General features: G+C 53.2%; 1 protein-coding gene across 1 annotated transcript; it reads left to right on the forward strand.

Annotated features, from left to right (window-relative positions):
- The first annotated feature begins 5,706 nt into the window (after positions 1 to 5,706).
- LDLRAD1 (low density lipoprotein receptor class A domain containing 1) lies at positions 5,707 to 14,584 on the forward strand. Its single transcript, XM_004438585.3, is given in 7 exon segments — positions 5,707 to 5,727; positions 6,222 to 6,258; positions 6,261 to 6,275; positions 11,157 to 11,294; positions 13,100 to 13,145; positions 13,147 to 13,226; positions 14,436 to 14,584. Coding segments are annotated over 7 exon segments (486 nt in total).
- Positions 14,585 to 15,270: the final 686 nt, after the last annotated feature.

Genomic DNA, 15,270 nt, shown 5'->3' on the forward strand with positions numbered 1-15,270 from the left:
AGGTTTGGAAGACAGCAGGTTAGAAAGTATGTGCACACATCTAGATGGGGAAGAGAGGAGACATTACTAAGCAGTTGTTGTCAAGCAGACATTGTCTCGTTCTTATTTTCTGTGAGAAAAGGTACAAAACATGAGGAATGGATTGGAGTTATCTTACAAAAAAGCCCTGTTGTCTTATTTCCCACCCATGGTACATAACGTTCCTTAACCAAGCACAGGTTGAAATGTAATGCACCCAGTGAAGCAGACCGAGGGGAGTATACAAAGTGCTGCAGGTTTGTAGGAGTCAGACGGCCCACAGTTAGGAAAGGCTTCCCTTTTAAAAACAGAACACAAAGGAATATCCAGATAAGAAGGAGCAACTGCAGAGTTGTCCTGTATTCTTCCACCTTCCCTTGGTGGTTTCTCTGCTTCCTTAATGTGGTTACCCGAGAGGTACCCTCACTCCTCTTGAAAGAACTGATCCAAGTTTAGACAAGCTTTCCCCTTTTGTTTATGAGACAGTTCCTTATATGTGGAAATAATCACTCCCAGCATTTAGTAGACACTCAAATATTTATGTCCTGCCTCTTTTTATTTTAGCATGATTAAACCAGACTGACATTACCAAAGAGTTTTACTTTAAAAAAAGAAAACAACTCCAAAAAAATGTATACAGCCCAAAAATATTTGACTTGAAAATTCCAACAAAAGCAACAAAACAGCCTCCAGGCCCCTGTCCTAAAGTGATGGTGGAGCCCTTCTTGGATGGGCCCAACTTCACTTGTTTCCATGAGACAGGTGTTGCCTGCCTTCCTACCACACAGAAAGCATTTTCTTGAGAAGCTTGTCTTGGTCCTAGGCAAGTTCTCAAGACCCCTGAGTCTCTGGTTCAAACCTCCCAGACTCCTAAAGTCCTTCTTGGTTCAGGTCCCTGGTCTAACAGACATACTAATCTAGGCAATTACAGTAGTAATCACCATAATGAATGATCTAGGCCCAACATTCCCCATCTTTTCACAAAACTTCATGGATACCTTTTATTTATGATATCTTTTTTTTGGTAAATCAGACATTACCAGATACCTGGTCTAACAGTCTTATCTCAGAAATTCCTATGTTGCATCACCAGCCAATCTGAGCTGCTGATCAGCATGTGAAACCCAGTATTTTTACTCTGAGCTGATATTCTAACCGAAAGCAAACAACTTTATCCCTTGTTATTAGTCTCTCTGCCTTTATCTTAGATAAATGTGCCATTTCCATGATGATTTTTGAAATATATAAAATAGCTCCATTATAATTTTTGTGGGCTCTTAAGTATCTTAGAACCACACATTGGGAATCATTGATCTAGAGATTTCTAGACCTTTTCTGATAAAGTTAATCAGACCTCTTCACCTTTTGAGCAATCTATAAAAATATTCTCAGCTGAATGCCCCCCCCACACACACACACCATGGCAGTGATTTTGCCAGATAGCCTACTATAGGTCTACAGTTTAACAATTCAACAGCCGCGTGAGAGCCTGAGGGCCAGGCCCTGTGCTGGGTGACAGGACTGCAGCAACAAACAAGACCCGGTGCGCCACTCTGGTTGCTCGAAGTCTAAAGAAGGAGACTGACTATTATTAATGTGATCATTGCTATGACCAGATGAGCACAGAGTACTATGGGAGTGCATAAGAGGCCCTAACTTGTGGGAGGAAGTGATATCCAAGCTTAAACCTGGAAGAAAAGGGAAAGCCAAACATAATACCGGGAGAAGTGCTCCAGGCAGTGGGGACAGTTTGCTCCAAGACCTAGAGGTGAGAGGGTGGGGAACTGCAGACTATTGAGCAGGCTGAGAGAGCATAGAGAAGCATAGCAATAGATGGAGCTGGACGGACCAGACAATAAAGGACCTGGTTAAACTTGGACTAGATCCAGAGCATGGTGGAAAGTCATAGACAGCTTTTAAGCAGGAGAGTTATGGTGTTTTAGAATGACTCACTGGCCAGCAATGTGGAGGACAGACCAGAAGGGCAAGTCCAGAAGCCATCAACGTCAGCTCTGTAGTAACCTCTAGGATCTGTTAAGTTACGTACTTATCCAGCCACATCGAAATGGGAAATTCCATCTGCTTCCCAGAGTAGTAGTTCTTTTTTTTGCCCAATAATCCTGCTTCCTTTCCTTTTACTTCATGTATATTTTTGAGCTCTTATCTATAAGGATCTCTGTTCTTCCACGTTTTGTTTGGACGGTAGGCCTGGGACTGGTCTCTGGGACCTGGACACAATCTTAGTGTTGCCAAGCAAACGAAGGCTGTGCCATGGATCCCAAGCTTCTTACCAGACTTCACGTTGGGCTAAATTTTTAAAGTATAATGCTAAGTCAACCTACACCATCCTCAGATGCTAGGTTTGCCAACCCAGCCTCTCCTAACGCAGGGCTCTTGAGCCCCTCTCACCAGGTCTCCAGTTGCTAAACACGTCACATTTGCATTTGAGTGTCATCAGGATGAGTTGCTTTATTTGTCTTTCTTTCCTTGACCACTTGTTCTGGACTAGAGTCTGGGGGTGGAGGTATGTACAGTGATGGAGATAAAAGATTGAGATAGTGGGAAATGCAGGCTTCTGTGGGAAGCTAGGTTGTACAATTAGTGTAGATTTTCCAACTCTCGCAGTAATTAAATTCTGAAGCACAGTTTATGTACCTTTTCTGAAATTCATAATTGTTGAAGTCAGCTTCATATATTTCACTATTAAGTATTCTCTTCCTGTGATCTTAATGACTTAATGTTTAGAGTAGGTGTTCTTAATCTTTTTCACACCATGGACCTTTTCGGCGATTTGGTGAAGCCTATGGACCCCTTCTCAGAATAATGTTCTCAAATGCATAAAACTAAATATGAAGGATTGCAAAGGAAACTAATTATATTAAAATACAGTTATTAAAATATTTTCAAAATTTTGTAATACAGTTATATATGTACTTTATTAACACAAAATAACAAGGTCTAGTGATGGTTCTAAAACTACTGTAATTTCAGAGTGATTTCAAATTATTACTTTGAAAAATATGCAACAACTGTCATAATATCTAAATGTGATTTCTGTTGGTGATGAAGTCACAGGTAATGCTAATACTACTGTCGACGGTTGCCTGTGTTCATAATTGAAGGAAATGCTGTATTTCAGTTAGAAGTTAGTGAAAATAAAGATTTAATTTTTTTCCCATCCAAGTTCACTGAACCCCTGGTTTAGAGGTTGTCTGATTATACTTTGTCATTTTGAGAGTAAAATATTTTTGTTTGTTCAATTCTAAATTATTTGGGCTTAGTTTACTGCCTCGTGTGCTTTTTATGCTTGAATTGTTTTGCAACGTTGGAACAGCAATAATTGAAGGCTTGGGTAGAAAGAAATCAGCGACTGATTAGAAATGAGAGGTTTCAACAAAAACTCTTGATAATGTTACCTCAGATAGACCATCACGCAGTCATCATTGGAGCCCCACGTCTGTTAATAATAATGCTTAAGTATGTAAACCTCAATAAACTTTGGATCATCTGCATTAAACAATATTATAATACTATCTTGTACAAGTGTCTACTTAGATGTTTCACAAGGGAGTTTGTCTTTTGATTCCCCAGGACGTTTGCAAAGTCACTTATAGGACTCTCCCTCTCACCTTCAACGGGTCCTCACAACATCCCTCTAGGAGAGCAGGATGGGGTTTCACGTCTCCATTTTAGAGTTGAGGAAGCACAGTCTCAGAGAGAAGAGGCGGCCAGCCAGGGCTCGCAGCATAGTGGAGAGCTAGGGGAGGAGCAATAACACTGAGGCGGGCACTGGCCTCACCCCAGGCAGGGGGAGCAGATCTCTCAGGTCCCCGGGTCAGTCTAATTGTGGTGCCCACTGGGCATTGTCCAACTCAGACTTGGGCCCTGGACTAAGAAGCCGTCCCAGCCCTCGAGCAGATCTCTGTAACTGTAAAGAAACCAAGGCATCCAGAAACGGAAGATTGGCAGCCAATCTTCCTCAAAAAAAATAAATAAAAGTTAAAAAAAAAAAGAATCACAGAGTCAAGGAATGCCAGACCTGGGCTAAGAATGGCGAATGGTCATCACATGATTCCGCTCTCCACTCTGACCCCCATGGCAGACATCACTAATCAATCACAAACCCTGAGTCCTGACATCAGAGCCCTATGTTCCAGACACCCTCTACCTATCGATTGCAGTTGGCAGTGAGATGAAAATCTAGTTAGCATCTTTAGCAGATGCCGTGGGTGCCCTGCCTGTAACCCTCAGCTGTTTCCACTTCAGGGCACATCAGCTTAGCCTGCAACTGCCAACACTGGCTTCTCTTTGCCTAAGGCAGGCCAGTGGTGCCAGGAATTAACACCCTCCAGCAATTCTCAGCCAGTGACTGGCAAGAGCTGGCAAATAGATACCCCAGTTCCTGGGGTAACTCTGAGGCGCATCTTCTGCCCTGATTCCCCGAATTCCTTGGCAGGAGAAAGTTCCATTTGCCCACAGTGAGAACGTGCTTGATAACCCGCCTCCTACTGGATCCTTCCCTTCCCTGTCTCGCTTCCTTCACTCCCCAGCCGCCATTTCCTGGGGTCACTCCCAATTAAACCTACTTACCTTCAGATCTGGTCTTGGGGTCTGATTATGGGGGTCCCCAAACTAAGACACCCCCTTCATCTAGTCTAATCATTTTATGGATGAGGGAACAGAGGTTCGGAGAAGGGGAGCCGCTTGCCCACACAGAGCCGGTGGCAGGGCCCTCATGAGAACCCTGTTCTCCCGACGTAGGGTTTAGCCCTTCCCCGTGCTGCTGCCTCCTGAGGGCTTCCCTGCTTCTGTCCACCCCAGCCCCACCCCGAGGACTCAGCAGTTTATACCCCAGGGCCCAAGAAAAGGCCGGTCGCAGGTTAGACACCCGTGGGCATCAGAGGCAGGCTGCAGAGGGACTCTCCCCGGAGCCCTCATTCCCGGAGGTGGACACCTCTCCTCCTTTGGTCCAGGGCCTCTGACCAGTCCCTTAAGCTCCCAAGGCCTCCCACTCCCCAGCAGTGGGATGAGGCTAGGGGGATGGTAGAGGGGGTTGGTCAGGTAAGCTACCTTCCCCACCCTTCCCCCATCGCAGGCACCATCTCTGGAAAAATTAAAATGCACATGGACACTTTTTTGAAGAAAATAATTTAAAATTATATTTGCTTTATAATTTTCGTGGAAAATGCATATTTTTTCCACCTAGATTACCTACTTAATTGAAGAGAAGAATATCAACGAGAAAATGACCTCTGCCTTTTAGCCACTGGAACATTAATTCTGGGTATTTCTCCCTGGATCTTCATGCAGCCCGGGGGCCTGCGATCCTCCAGTCTCATCACTGATGTGGAGGAAAAACCATGTCCTGCAGAGTGCCTGGGTTCAAACCTCACCCTCCCCGATACTGTGTGACTTGAGGGCAGTGTCTCCCTCCCTGAACCTCAGGCTCTTCGTCTGTAACCTGGGGATGAGCATTCCAACCGTGGAGTGTTGCCGTCAGACTCCGAGTGGGGAAAGGCTAGCAGGAGCAGGCCCTCTGCCCTTTCCTCTGGGAGGGGACTGCCCGCCGGGAGGGTGTGGCCAGGGGAGGCCTCCGGTCCTGGCTCCTCCAGGCTGCCCCTGGTGACCAGGCCGGAACCGCGCTGAGTTCTCTGCACCTGACCAAACCTGGGAGCTGGGAATGGAGACATGAAGAGGATCTCCCCTCAGGTGAGAGCTGCCTAGAGATGGCTCCCGACCTGGGGAGCCAACCCTGGGAAAGGAGTGCGCAGTAAGAAGGGGAGACGCTGAGGTGACTCAGCTTCCCCCTGCTGGGGGCTCCCTCCCAGGTTGTAGGGGGACCAACAGGTGAACCAGCTACACAGCTCCGGTGGCTGTGCTGGGAGGGAGGAGGGAGGCCGGGGGTGGGGGGGAGCGAGCGACATCATGGGGGGCACAAGGAGGAGCCTCCTGAGCTGGTTTGGAGGATGAATGTTTGCAAGTGGACCGTGGAGGAAAGACATTGCAGGCAGAGGGCACAGCGTGGCCAAAGGTGTGGAATGTGAAGAGGGCATGGTGAGTTTGGGGCGTCAGCGTGCTGGAGCGTGAGGGGCCAGGGTTCCACCTCGGGCTCTCAGGGACCCTTTAGAAAAACTCCTCTGTCTGACTTCCTGAGGCTGGTCCTCGCCCCACCTAAGCCCACCCCTCTCTGTGCTCTCCGGCAGGGGGATGGCAATGGCAACACTGCCGCTGGAACCAAAGCCCCCCTGGAGGGGAAGGTAGGGACTGGAGGGCCTGGGCCAGGCGGGGCCCCCTTGAGGCTGGGCCGTCGCTACAGACACAAAGAGGGCTCCCTAAGGCCCCCACTGTCCCTCCGACCTCTGCCCCATGTTGATGTCGCCGCCGGCCATGCTGACAGCCACCTGCTTGTAGAGTTGTTCATTCTCTCCATGCACAAGCATTTGTGGAGCACCAACTGTGCGCTGCCTACCTCCCAGGCGCTGCACCCCACACAGTGCCCACCTGTAACCTATCCAGGAAGGAGCTCTGGAGGCAAATCCCCGACTCCAGACGTGGGTGGGTGGGTGAGCTGGGCAGTTCTCTTTACCTCTGAGGGGTCAGGGAGGCGGGATCACACGGTTACTTAGCACCTACCACGTGCCACTGGCTCACTGTGCAGCCCGGCCCGTTGGCCTTCCCTCTCTGGACTAAAGGAGGGAAGGAACACGTTTATGAGCCTCTACGATGTGCCCCGTCTTGGCCCACATCGGCTCTGGGAGGATACAGACCCCGGGAGGTGGATACTAAAGGATCCAGCCCCTGTGTGTGCCTGCACTGTGTGGTCTCCTCTAGTCCTCAGGGCAGCTCTGAGAGGGAGTCCTGCTACAGGGCGATCACAGAGGAGGCAGCTGAGGCTAAGAGGTGGGGTAACTCGGCCAAGCTGGGCTCCCACACAGCTGGTGGGTGGGAGAGGCGGGCTTCAAGTTCAAATTGGGGTCCCTCTGGTTGCAAAGCCCCAGGGCCTCTGTTGCTCCACACTGGGGTTTGTTTACTTCCAAGTCCCAGCTCATGGTGGGCGTGGAACAAATGGCCTCCTTTCCCATCTGTCCAGGGGGAACTGGCACCTAAGGGCTTCCTGGCTTTGAAGTACAGCATCTTCACCTGGGCGTGGGCCTAGGCTCTGCCAGTTCTGCCTTGAGTCTCCCCTGTGACCCCACCTTACCCACAGCCAGTGCTGCACAAATATTTGAGGAGCGGCTGCTTGGCTGACAAGACGCCTCTCCTTGCCCAGCTTTACGCTGTCTCCCTGGTTACCTGAGTCGACCCTGTGTTTGCTGCCAACAAGGGAGCCACCGACTAGGCTGCGGGGATTTTATCCATTTGAGATCTGTGCTGCATCTCCTTCTATTGTCTCCCCTCCCAGTGCACGCCCATTCCGGGCTCCAGCCATGCCAGGCCACTTGCTGTCCCCCACCTGCCGTCTACCAGGCCTTTCTCCTCCCACACTCGACCTGGATGCCCCCTCCTTGCCCCTCCCCTCACCCGCCTGTGGAAACCTCCCTCCTCTGAGCGCCCTGGTACCTTGCTCACGCTCTCTGACCCACACTCACCACCTGGCTCTCTGAGCTGCCATGTGCAGGCACAGGTCCACCTGGCTGGCGAGTTCAGAGTAGGCAGCTCCAGAAATGCGAGTGGATTGGATGGAAATGACCCGAACTGGGGGTCTTCCCTTGTGTCCTGGATCTCTGGGTCAGAAAATTCACAAAGCACCTACTGTGTGCCTGTCTCCGGGCTGGACCCCAGGGACACAGAGACGCATCAGCCTTGCTCGTGCCCCTCCCTCTGAGACAACTGTGGCCCAGAGGACAGCAGTTGTGCCCACACTCCCCTTCCCACCTGTCCTCCTTGTCTTCTAAGTGCAACTGCGAGCTCTCTGAGGGCAAGAGCCCGAGCCGGGACTGCCGTTGTGTCCTCTAGAGCGCAGGGCACCTCCTGGGTCCTTAGCGAAGCTTTCTTTCAGTATTTCACAAGCAAGCGAAAACTAAAGGGGCAGAGAGAGGTCAAGGGGCAGGACGTCTCCTCTCACTGTTACTCCCGCAGTGCTTCTGGCACAGCTGGCACACTGTAGGTATCAGCAAACACTGACGACGCTAAAGCCCTTCTAGCACCTACTGTGTGCCAAGCACCGTTCTAAGGTTCTAGGATCACTAGCTTGACCCTCTCGACACCTCTACGGCAGATATAATTTTACAGGTATTATACCCCATTTTCCACATGAGGACACAGGCACAGAGAAGTAAAGTGACTTCTCAGTGTGGCCCGGCTGGGAGACGGGGGAGCTGGGATTCCAACCAGCATCCTGGCGGGCTCCAGAATGGACCATCGGTTGGCATCATGGAAAAGGCACTGGTTTGGGGGGCAAATAGGTGTGAACTCACATCCCAGCTCCACAAGAGGTGACCTGGACCTTTTCTTCTCTGAGCCTCAGTTTCCTCGTCTATAAAATAAAGGTTGTTTTGAAAAGTAAAAATAATGGCTATGAAGGGCCTGCTTTAGTTTCTGCCCCATGGAGGGGCTTGATGAGCAGGTGTCCATCTCTCCTTGCCTCCCAAGGAGACAGCCTCGTGGAGGGACCGGAGAGTGAGGGCGGGGGAGCGGAGACCTGGGACTCTCATCCTGACTGCCACTCGCCAGCTATTGGACCCAGGCCAGGGACGGGCCTTGGTGGGGTGGGCCCACAGGCAGAACTGAGAGCATCACGGAGGGCTTAGGAGCCCCTCCTCCAGGGAAGCCCTTCCTGCCCCAGACCCCCAGGTGGGAGGGGCCCCTTCTATGGCAGAGGAGGGGGATCCCCGGGCCCCAGCACTGCCTGCTCCATCACTGGTTTCCTGCCCCACACAGCAGGCTGCTGCTCATGCCGAGGGGCCTGTCTCTCGGCCTTCCTGCTGCTCCTGTTGGCAACTCTTGCGGCCCTGCTTGTCCTGGTCTCCATCCTTGGACGCCCACCACGCACGCCAGGTCAGGGTGGTCAAGAGAGGGTGGGTCAGACTTGCTGGGAGGGGATGGGGGGCAGAGAGAGATGGGGGATCTCTGACTGTCTGGTTTCTGCATGAAGTGACTTTTGGGCAATTCCTTAGGGTATGTGCACAGACGCGGGCATACACACTGACATATACATGTCTCTGAGCCTCCATTTGCAAATCTATAATATAAGTTATTGAGAGGACCCAGCTCTGATGTCACCTCCTCCAGGAAGCCTTCCCTGCTAACCCAGGCTGGGTTAGAAGCCTCTTCTCAAAAGCCTCTTCTCAGCCCCCACAGCCCCTATACTTCCTATTCCCCTGGCCTGGCTGTCCTGCGTGGTGCTGTCCACCTGTGTGTCCGCCTCCACCGTGGAGGACAGGGATCCGTCTGATACACCCCTGCGGCCCCTGCAAACCCCAGCACGGCCCCTGCCCTCACGGAGCTAGCAGTCCAGAGAGCGACATGGACGTTAATCAAATGAGCACATTCAGGCGAGGCTAATGGGGTCCTGAGAGTCTGGAACAGGGGCTCTGACCGGGTCTAGGGGTCAGGGTGGGCACCTTGAGAAGTGAGAGGCAAGAAGGGAAAGCAGAGCTGGTGAGTTGGGGGGCGGGCAGTAAAAGCACCCCAGGCACACGGACAGCACGTGCAGAGCCCCCGGGGGAGAAAACGGGAGAAGGAGGGACTGCGTGTGGCCAATGGGCACAGGCGGCAGGAGCAGCCAGCAGGGCCTCAAAGGCTGCCCTGCGGAGGAGGTCACCACCCAGAGTGCCCTGGGAGGGGGTTAAGCCTGGGGTGGGTGTCACCAGACCTACCTTTCTGAGAGATGGCTTGTAGCCAGGGTGTGTGTGTGTGCGCGTGTGTGTAAGGGGACAAGGCGGAGTAGGGGGTAAAATCCAGTCTTCTACGTGCCTGGGCAGGAGCAGGGGCACTGAAGGTAGATGTGAACACGTGAGGAGTCACATTCCTGTGCCTGTGTGTATGCATGTAAGTGTCTGTTTATGTGTGTCTGTGTGTCTGCGTGTGTCTGGGTGTGCGTATGTCTATGTATGCATGTACACGTGTGTGAGAGTGTGTGCATGCGTGTTCACGCCTGTGTATGTGCGAGTGCGTCAGTGTGTGTGTGTGTGTGTGTGTGTGAGAGACAATGTGAGTGTCTCTGCGAGTCGGCCCCTGGCACATTAGCTGAGGCAGTTCCAGGTGTGGAGACACGGTTCACTTGTGCACAAACGCACAGGCACAAACCCACTCCCATCTCTAACCTGCACACGCATGCACACCTGTGCACAGCTTACGGAGCCGGGGTGACCTCCCAGCTCGTCTGCCAGTTTCTCTCCTTTGATTCTTCAGGGCAGCCCTGGGGGTGGGGGTTCCACCCCGGGACGGAAGGGAAGACTCTCAGAAGGACAGACGTGTTCCGGTGGCTGCCCACTCTTCCTGGAGGGCGGGGAGGCAGCCCCGGCCTCGGGAGGGGGCAGAGCCGCAGCCTGCGCTCTGAGCTGTGCAACAGCCGGGCACACGGCTCTGAGTCGTACTTTTCTCATTTGTAAAGTGGGGCTGAGGATGACACTTCACAGCGGTGTTTGGGAAATAATAGAATAAAAATGTAACAGTGCCTCGCAGTGTGTAAAGTTGTGCCCAGACGTAAGGGATCATGGCGTGACGGGCCCCAGCCAGCCCCGATATATTGCTTCTGACAACCTAACCTGGCACCGGGAGCTGCACCACAGGAACCCCTTCGCTGACTCGCGCCCTGCCCTCAGGAGCTTCCCCGGAGACCGTCAGTGAGCTTTCAGGAAAGGAGGGAACCATGACTTACTCTGCGCATTCCATGTGCTAGGCTTGCTCACACAGAAGCTTCTACGTAATCTCCTCAATGGTCCGATGGGGTGTGCCTGGCCCCATTTTGCAGACAAGGAACCTGAGGCTCAGAGAGGTCAAGTCATCTGCCCAAGGTCACACAGCTGGCAAGCGGTAGAGCTGGGGCTTGGACCCCATCTCCGGCGCCGAGCCCAGTCTCCTCCCTGCTGTTGCAGCCTCTCAGGCCAGCTTGGGGTGGGGCTCAGGTGTGGGAACTTGGTGATGCCCTTGTGAGCAGCTCCCTTGACCCTCAGGGGTCTCCCCTGCCCGCTCAGGGGCCCAGGCCTGTGTGACGCTGATGAACAAGACGGGCTTCCTGTGCCATGACTGGCGGAGCTGCATCCCGGCCAGCGGGGTCTGTGATGGTGTCCACACCTGTGCCCACGGCGAGGACGAGGGCGAGGCCCTGTGCCGTGAGTACCTGCTCCATCCTGCCCCTGCCCCAGATGGGCCCTCTTGGGACCCTGGGGGTTGTCCCCCAGCTCCAACTCCCCCTACAGACATACTGAACCTCGAGCATCCCTGAACAAACCAGGTGCCTTCATGTCTTCAAGTCTTTGCTTATATGGCATCCTCAGCTGCGAACACCTGCCCCCACTCTGTCCCAGCCGCACGCACTTCACTGTGTGCGTCTACGTGCCCAGAGAACCCTGATCCAATCTTCATGGCAGAGTTCAAGTGTAACCTCCACCAGGAAGCCTTCCCTGACTCCCAAACTAAGTTAGGCTCCCTCCTTTGGGCTCCCACAGCCCCTGTGCTTCCCTGTGTCCCAGCCCTCATCACATTGGTTGTCACTCTCGATTGGCATGTTTGCCACCCCTGTCAGCCTGTGCTCTCCTCTGGGGCAGGCCTAGTCTGCTTGACTTTAGGGACCCAGTGCCTGGCACAGGGCACGGCTCAGAGGGGTATCTGGAATGTTTGCTGAATGAATGCTGGAATGAGTGAATGAATGAATGAATGTATGGGAAGATCTGGTCCCAGACCTGAGAGACCAGACAGTTCTCAGGAGAGAGGAGCCGTGGCTGCATGGAAGAGGCAGCTTCCGTGCAGGAGGGAGGCAGCCTGGGGTGAGTTGGAGTGGCTGGGGTGGGGGAGCCCACGGGTGGAGGGTCATTGCATCACGGACCCTCAAAGAGAGAGAAGAGATCTTAAAAGTCATCTCTTCCGTGTCCCAGCTCGTGCCCAGATCCCCTCCGTCACAAACCCGCAGCGGCCACCCAGCCTCTGCTTGCATACTCCTGGGATGGAGAGCTCACTGCAGTGAGCTTGAGGCAGCTGCTCCCGTCTCCCCCGGTGTTTCCATGGCAATGCCTCCCTCGTGCTGAGTTTAGAGCTGCCTCCAGGAGCATCCTTGATTGGTTCCAGCTCTGCCCTCTCATCGACCCTGCCCATGACCCACACTAGAATCTCTTTCCCTTGACGATGACACTGTGCGGATTTGGAGATTGTTTTCTTGCCCCCCATGAGTGTCTCCTTCCTCAGGCCACACTCGACTCCACAGTCACCCCCCTTGTGATTGGTCTTCCACACTCCACAAAACACATAATAACTGCCCATGTTCCTCTCCCTGGACAGACTCTGGAAGCATCCATGACACTTCTGACTAGCTCTGGCCAGTCTAAGGAACAAAGGCTTTCCCCTCCCCAGTCTGGGTTATACCTCTAGTGATGTGGCCTGAGTTTGTGTTAATTTTTGGTAGCCCTGTCACACTGCTGCCTAACACAGAACCCACTTTCAAGAAGGATGCTCAGACTCCATCTCACAAGGTATCTGAACCCACATCCCCTGAGTTCTGGGACCCAAGTGCGAGACTTCACGTTTATTCTTGTTGTGTTCTAGTTGGAGGAGGCTTCCTAGAGGTGAAGGGACTTGAACCTGGACTTGAAGGTGGACTTGGATAGGTGTCCAGGAGGACATTTCTGGAGGGAGGAACGTGCAAGCAGTGGTGTGGATGGGGAATGCACGAGAGCTGAGGGGGGAATGAGGAGACGAGGGGCGGCTCTCTGGGTGTCTTGCTGGGTGTACAGGGAAAGACCACTCCTCTCCCCGACTCGACATCCTCCCCAGGAGACCTTCTCCCTGTGCCCTTGCTGGGGTGGATGGGCAGTGTCCCCGAGTTTGACAACTACCAAGGTGGCCAGGACAATCCACCTCCAGATAGCCCTGAGACAGCTGTGGCCAGATGTGGACTTCTTCCTGCCTCCTTGTCGCTCTGTAGGAGATGTGCCCCAGAGTCTCCCCAGCTTCCTCGTGGCCCGCTGTGGAACCGGGCTCCTGGATCTACTCAGACCAGAAGTGTGATGGGACCAACAACTGCGGGGACTGCTCAGATGAACTGAGCCCAGGTGGGAGTCTGGGCAGAGGCTGGGCTGGGGCAGGTGGCCAGGCAGTGGCCAGAGGGCAGAGGTTGGCCAGGGAATCTGCGAGGTTCCCCATGCATCCCCTTCTTGCATCCTAAGAAGAAGTTTTCCACCCCTGCTTGAATGCCTCCAATGGTGGCGTGCTCACTGTCACTCTAGGTGGCTCTAGGTATTCTTCTGTGGTGGGGAACTCACCATCCAGGGCACAGATAGGGAGTCTGGGGCCCAGAGGTGGTCACGCAAGGAGCAAGTGCATGACCCAGCTGGGATTTGAACCTGGGTTTCCCTCACCAATCAACCTCCCAACAGGCCGGTGAGGAAAGCAGGACAGGCATCACTGACCCCAATTTATATGTGGGTAAACTGAGGCCAGAGAGGAGAAGGGACTTAATACCATGAGTGATAGGAAGGGAGCTTGGGTGTAAACCCAGGTCTCCTGACTCCAAGTCTGGAGTTCTTTCACTGCCCCAGAGCTTCCTTTCAACCTCTTCGCCAGTGTTCAATCAACAAACATGTTGGGGGCTGGGCCAAGTGCCAGGTTCTGCTGGGGGACAGTCAGGAGCCAAACATGTGTCCTACCCCCAGGACTCACATCACGCTGATGCCAAAAGGAAGTGCTGGGGACCTGGAGAGGTTTTGTGTTTTTCATTTTTGGAGGTGGGGAGGGAGTAAGAATCAAGGGAGACTTCTCTGAAGAGGCAGTATTCTACCAGGCCTGAGAGGAAGGACAGAGTCTCAACAGGCAGAGGCGGGGTGTGCAGGGAAGAATGCTGGAGGCCCAGGGTACAGGACGGAGGAGGGAAGTCTGTGAGGCACCCTCAGGCAGTCCTAAGTGGGCTGGTGTGGCTGAGTCAGGCTGGGGGAGGGACGACAGGCTAGGGAGACAATTGCTCCCATTAATATTTGAACATGGACCACGTGTCTGGCACTTGGCCTATCTTCCTTAATAACAACCTTGGGCAGATGAGGAAACTGAGGCTCAGACAGGGTGAGAGACTTGCTTGAGGTCACACAGCCTATGAGTTGTGGGATCTAGATTCTCTCTCCCGCAGGGAAATAAGGAATACAGCCAACCCATGTCAGATGGGATGGGGTTATGGTGAGCTATGGCAGGTTTCAGATCGAGGGAGTGCCCTGGTGCATGGGCATTCCAGGGCACGGCAGCTGCTCTCCTGCTGGCTCTTGTCTCCCCAGTGACCGTGTGCCCGCCCTGTGGCCCTGGGTGGTGGCACTGCCCCTCAACTGTCTTCAAGTACTGCGGCTGCGTCCCGAGGAGCCTCTGCCGGGACCATGTGCAACACTGCTCAGTCTGGTCCGACGAGTACTCCTGTCCTGGACCCTGAGTGGGTGCCCCAGGCCAGAGTGGGAGGCTGGCTGGAATGGCACTGATAACCCTTCACACGAGCATCGCATCCAAGAACACGAGGCAGGAAGGAGCCTTCAAGATCATCTAGTGGAATCTATGCACTGTCGTCTCTGAATAGGAATTGCCTCTCCTGCTTTCAAGTTGTTTAGCCTTTGCTTGAATGCTTCCAGTGACAGGGAGCTCACCACCATGTTAGGTGCTCCTAACAAAGATGAGAGGAGTCTGCTTCCACGATTTTAGGCCTGCTTCTGGGGCCACATTGAGGAAATCTGCTCATCTGCTCCTCTGCCCCTCTGCCCTAAGACAGGCTTGCAGACCCTGAATTTGTCACTCCTTGGAGAAAAGATAAGTCTGAGGCTTAAATGCCAAGCTGAGGACGTTAGTCCTTATGGCTGGCACATATGTGACGTGTATGCCACTTCTTGCCCCTCTGGTCCCTAAGGCAGATACTGGACACAGCCTAGCATTTTTTTCAACTGGGTCATCCTAGCAGCCCCACCGAGTGATCACATGAGATTGCACCTGAGATGGGGGATTTGTCGTCCTGCCAGGGGGAAGCCATCCCAGGAGGCTCTGAGCTGTGGAACAGAAGGTCTGGAGAGAGAGCAGCCCTTCTGTCCGTCCCATTCTCCACTCTCCCACTCCCCCCTCTGCCCTGTGACC

This window comes from Ceratotherium simum, chromosome 22, assembly GCF_057802395.1.
Source record: "Ceratotherium simum simum isolate JZ-2026a chromosome 22, ASM5780239v1, whole genome shotgun sequence".
Classification (NCBI taxonomy): domain Eukaryota; kingdom Metazoa; phylum Chordata; class Mammalia; order Perissodactyla; family Rhinocerotidae; genus Ceratotherium; species Ceratotherium simum.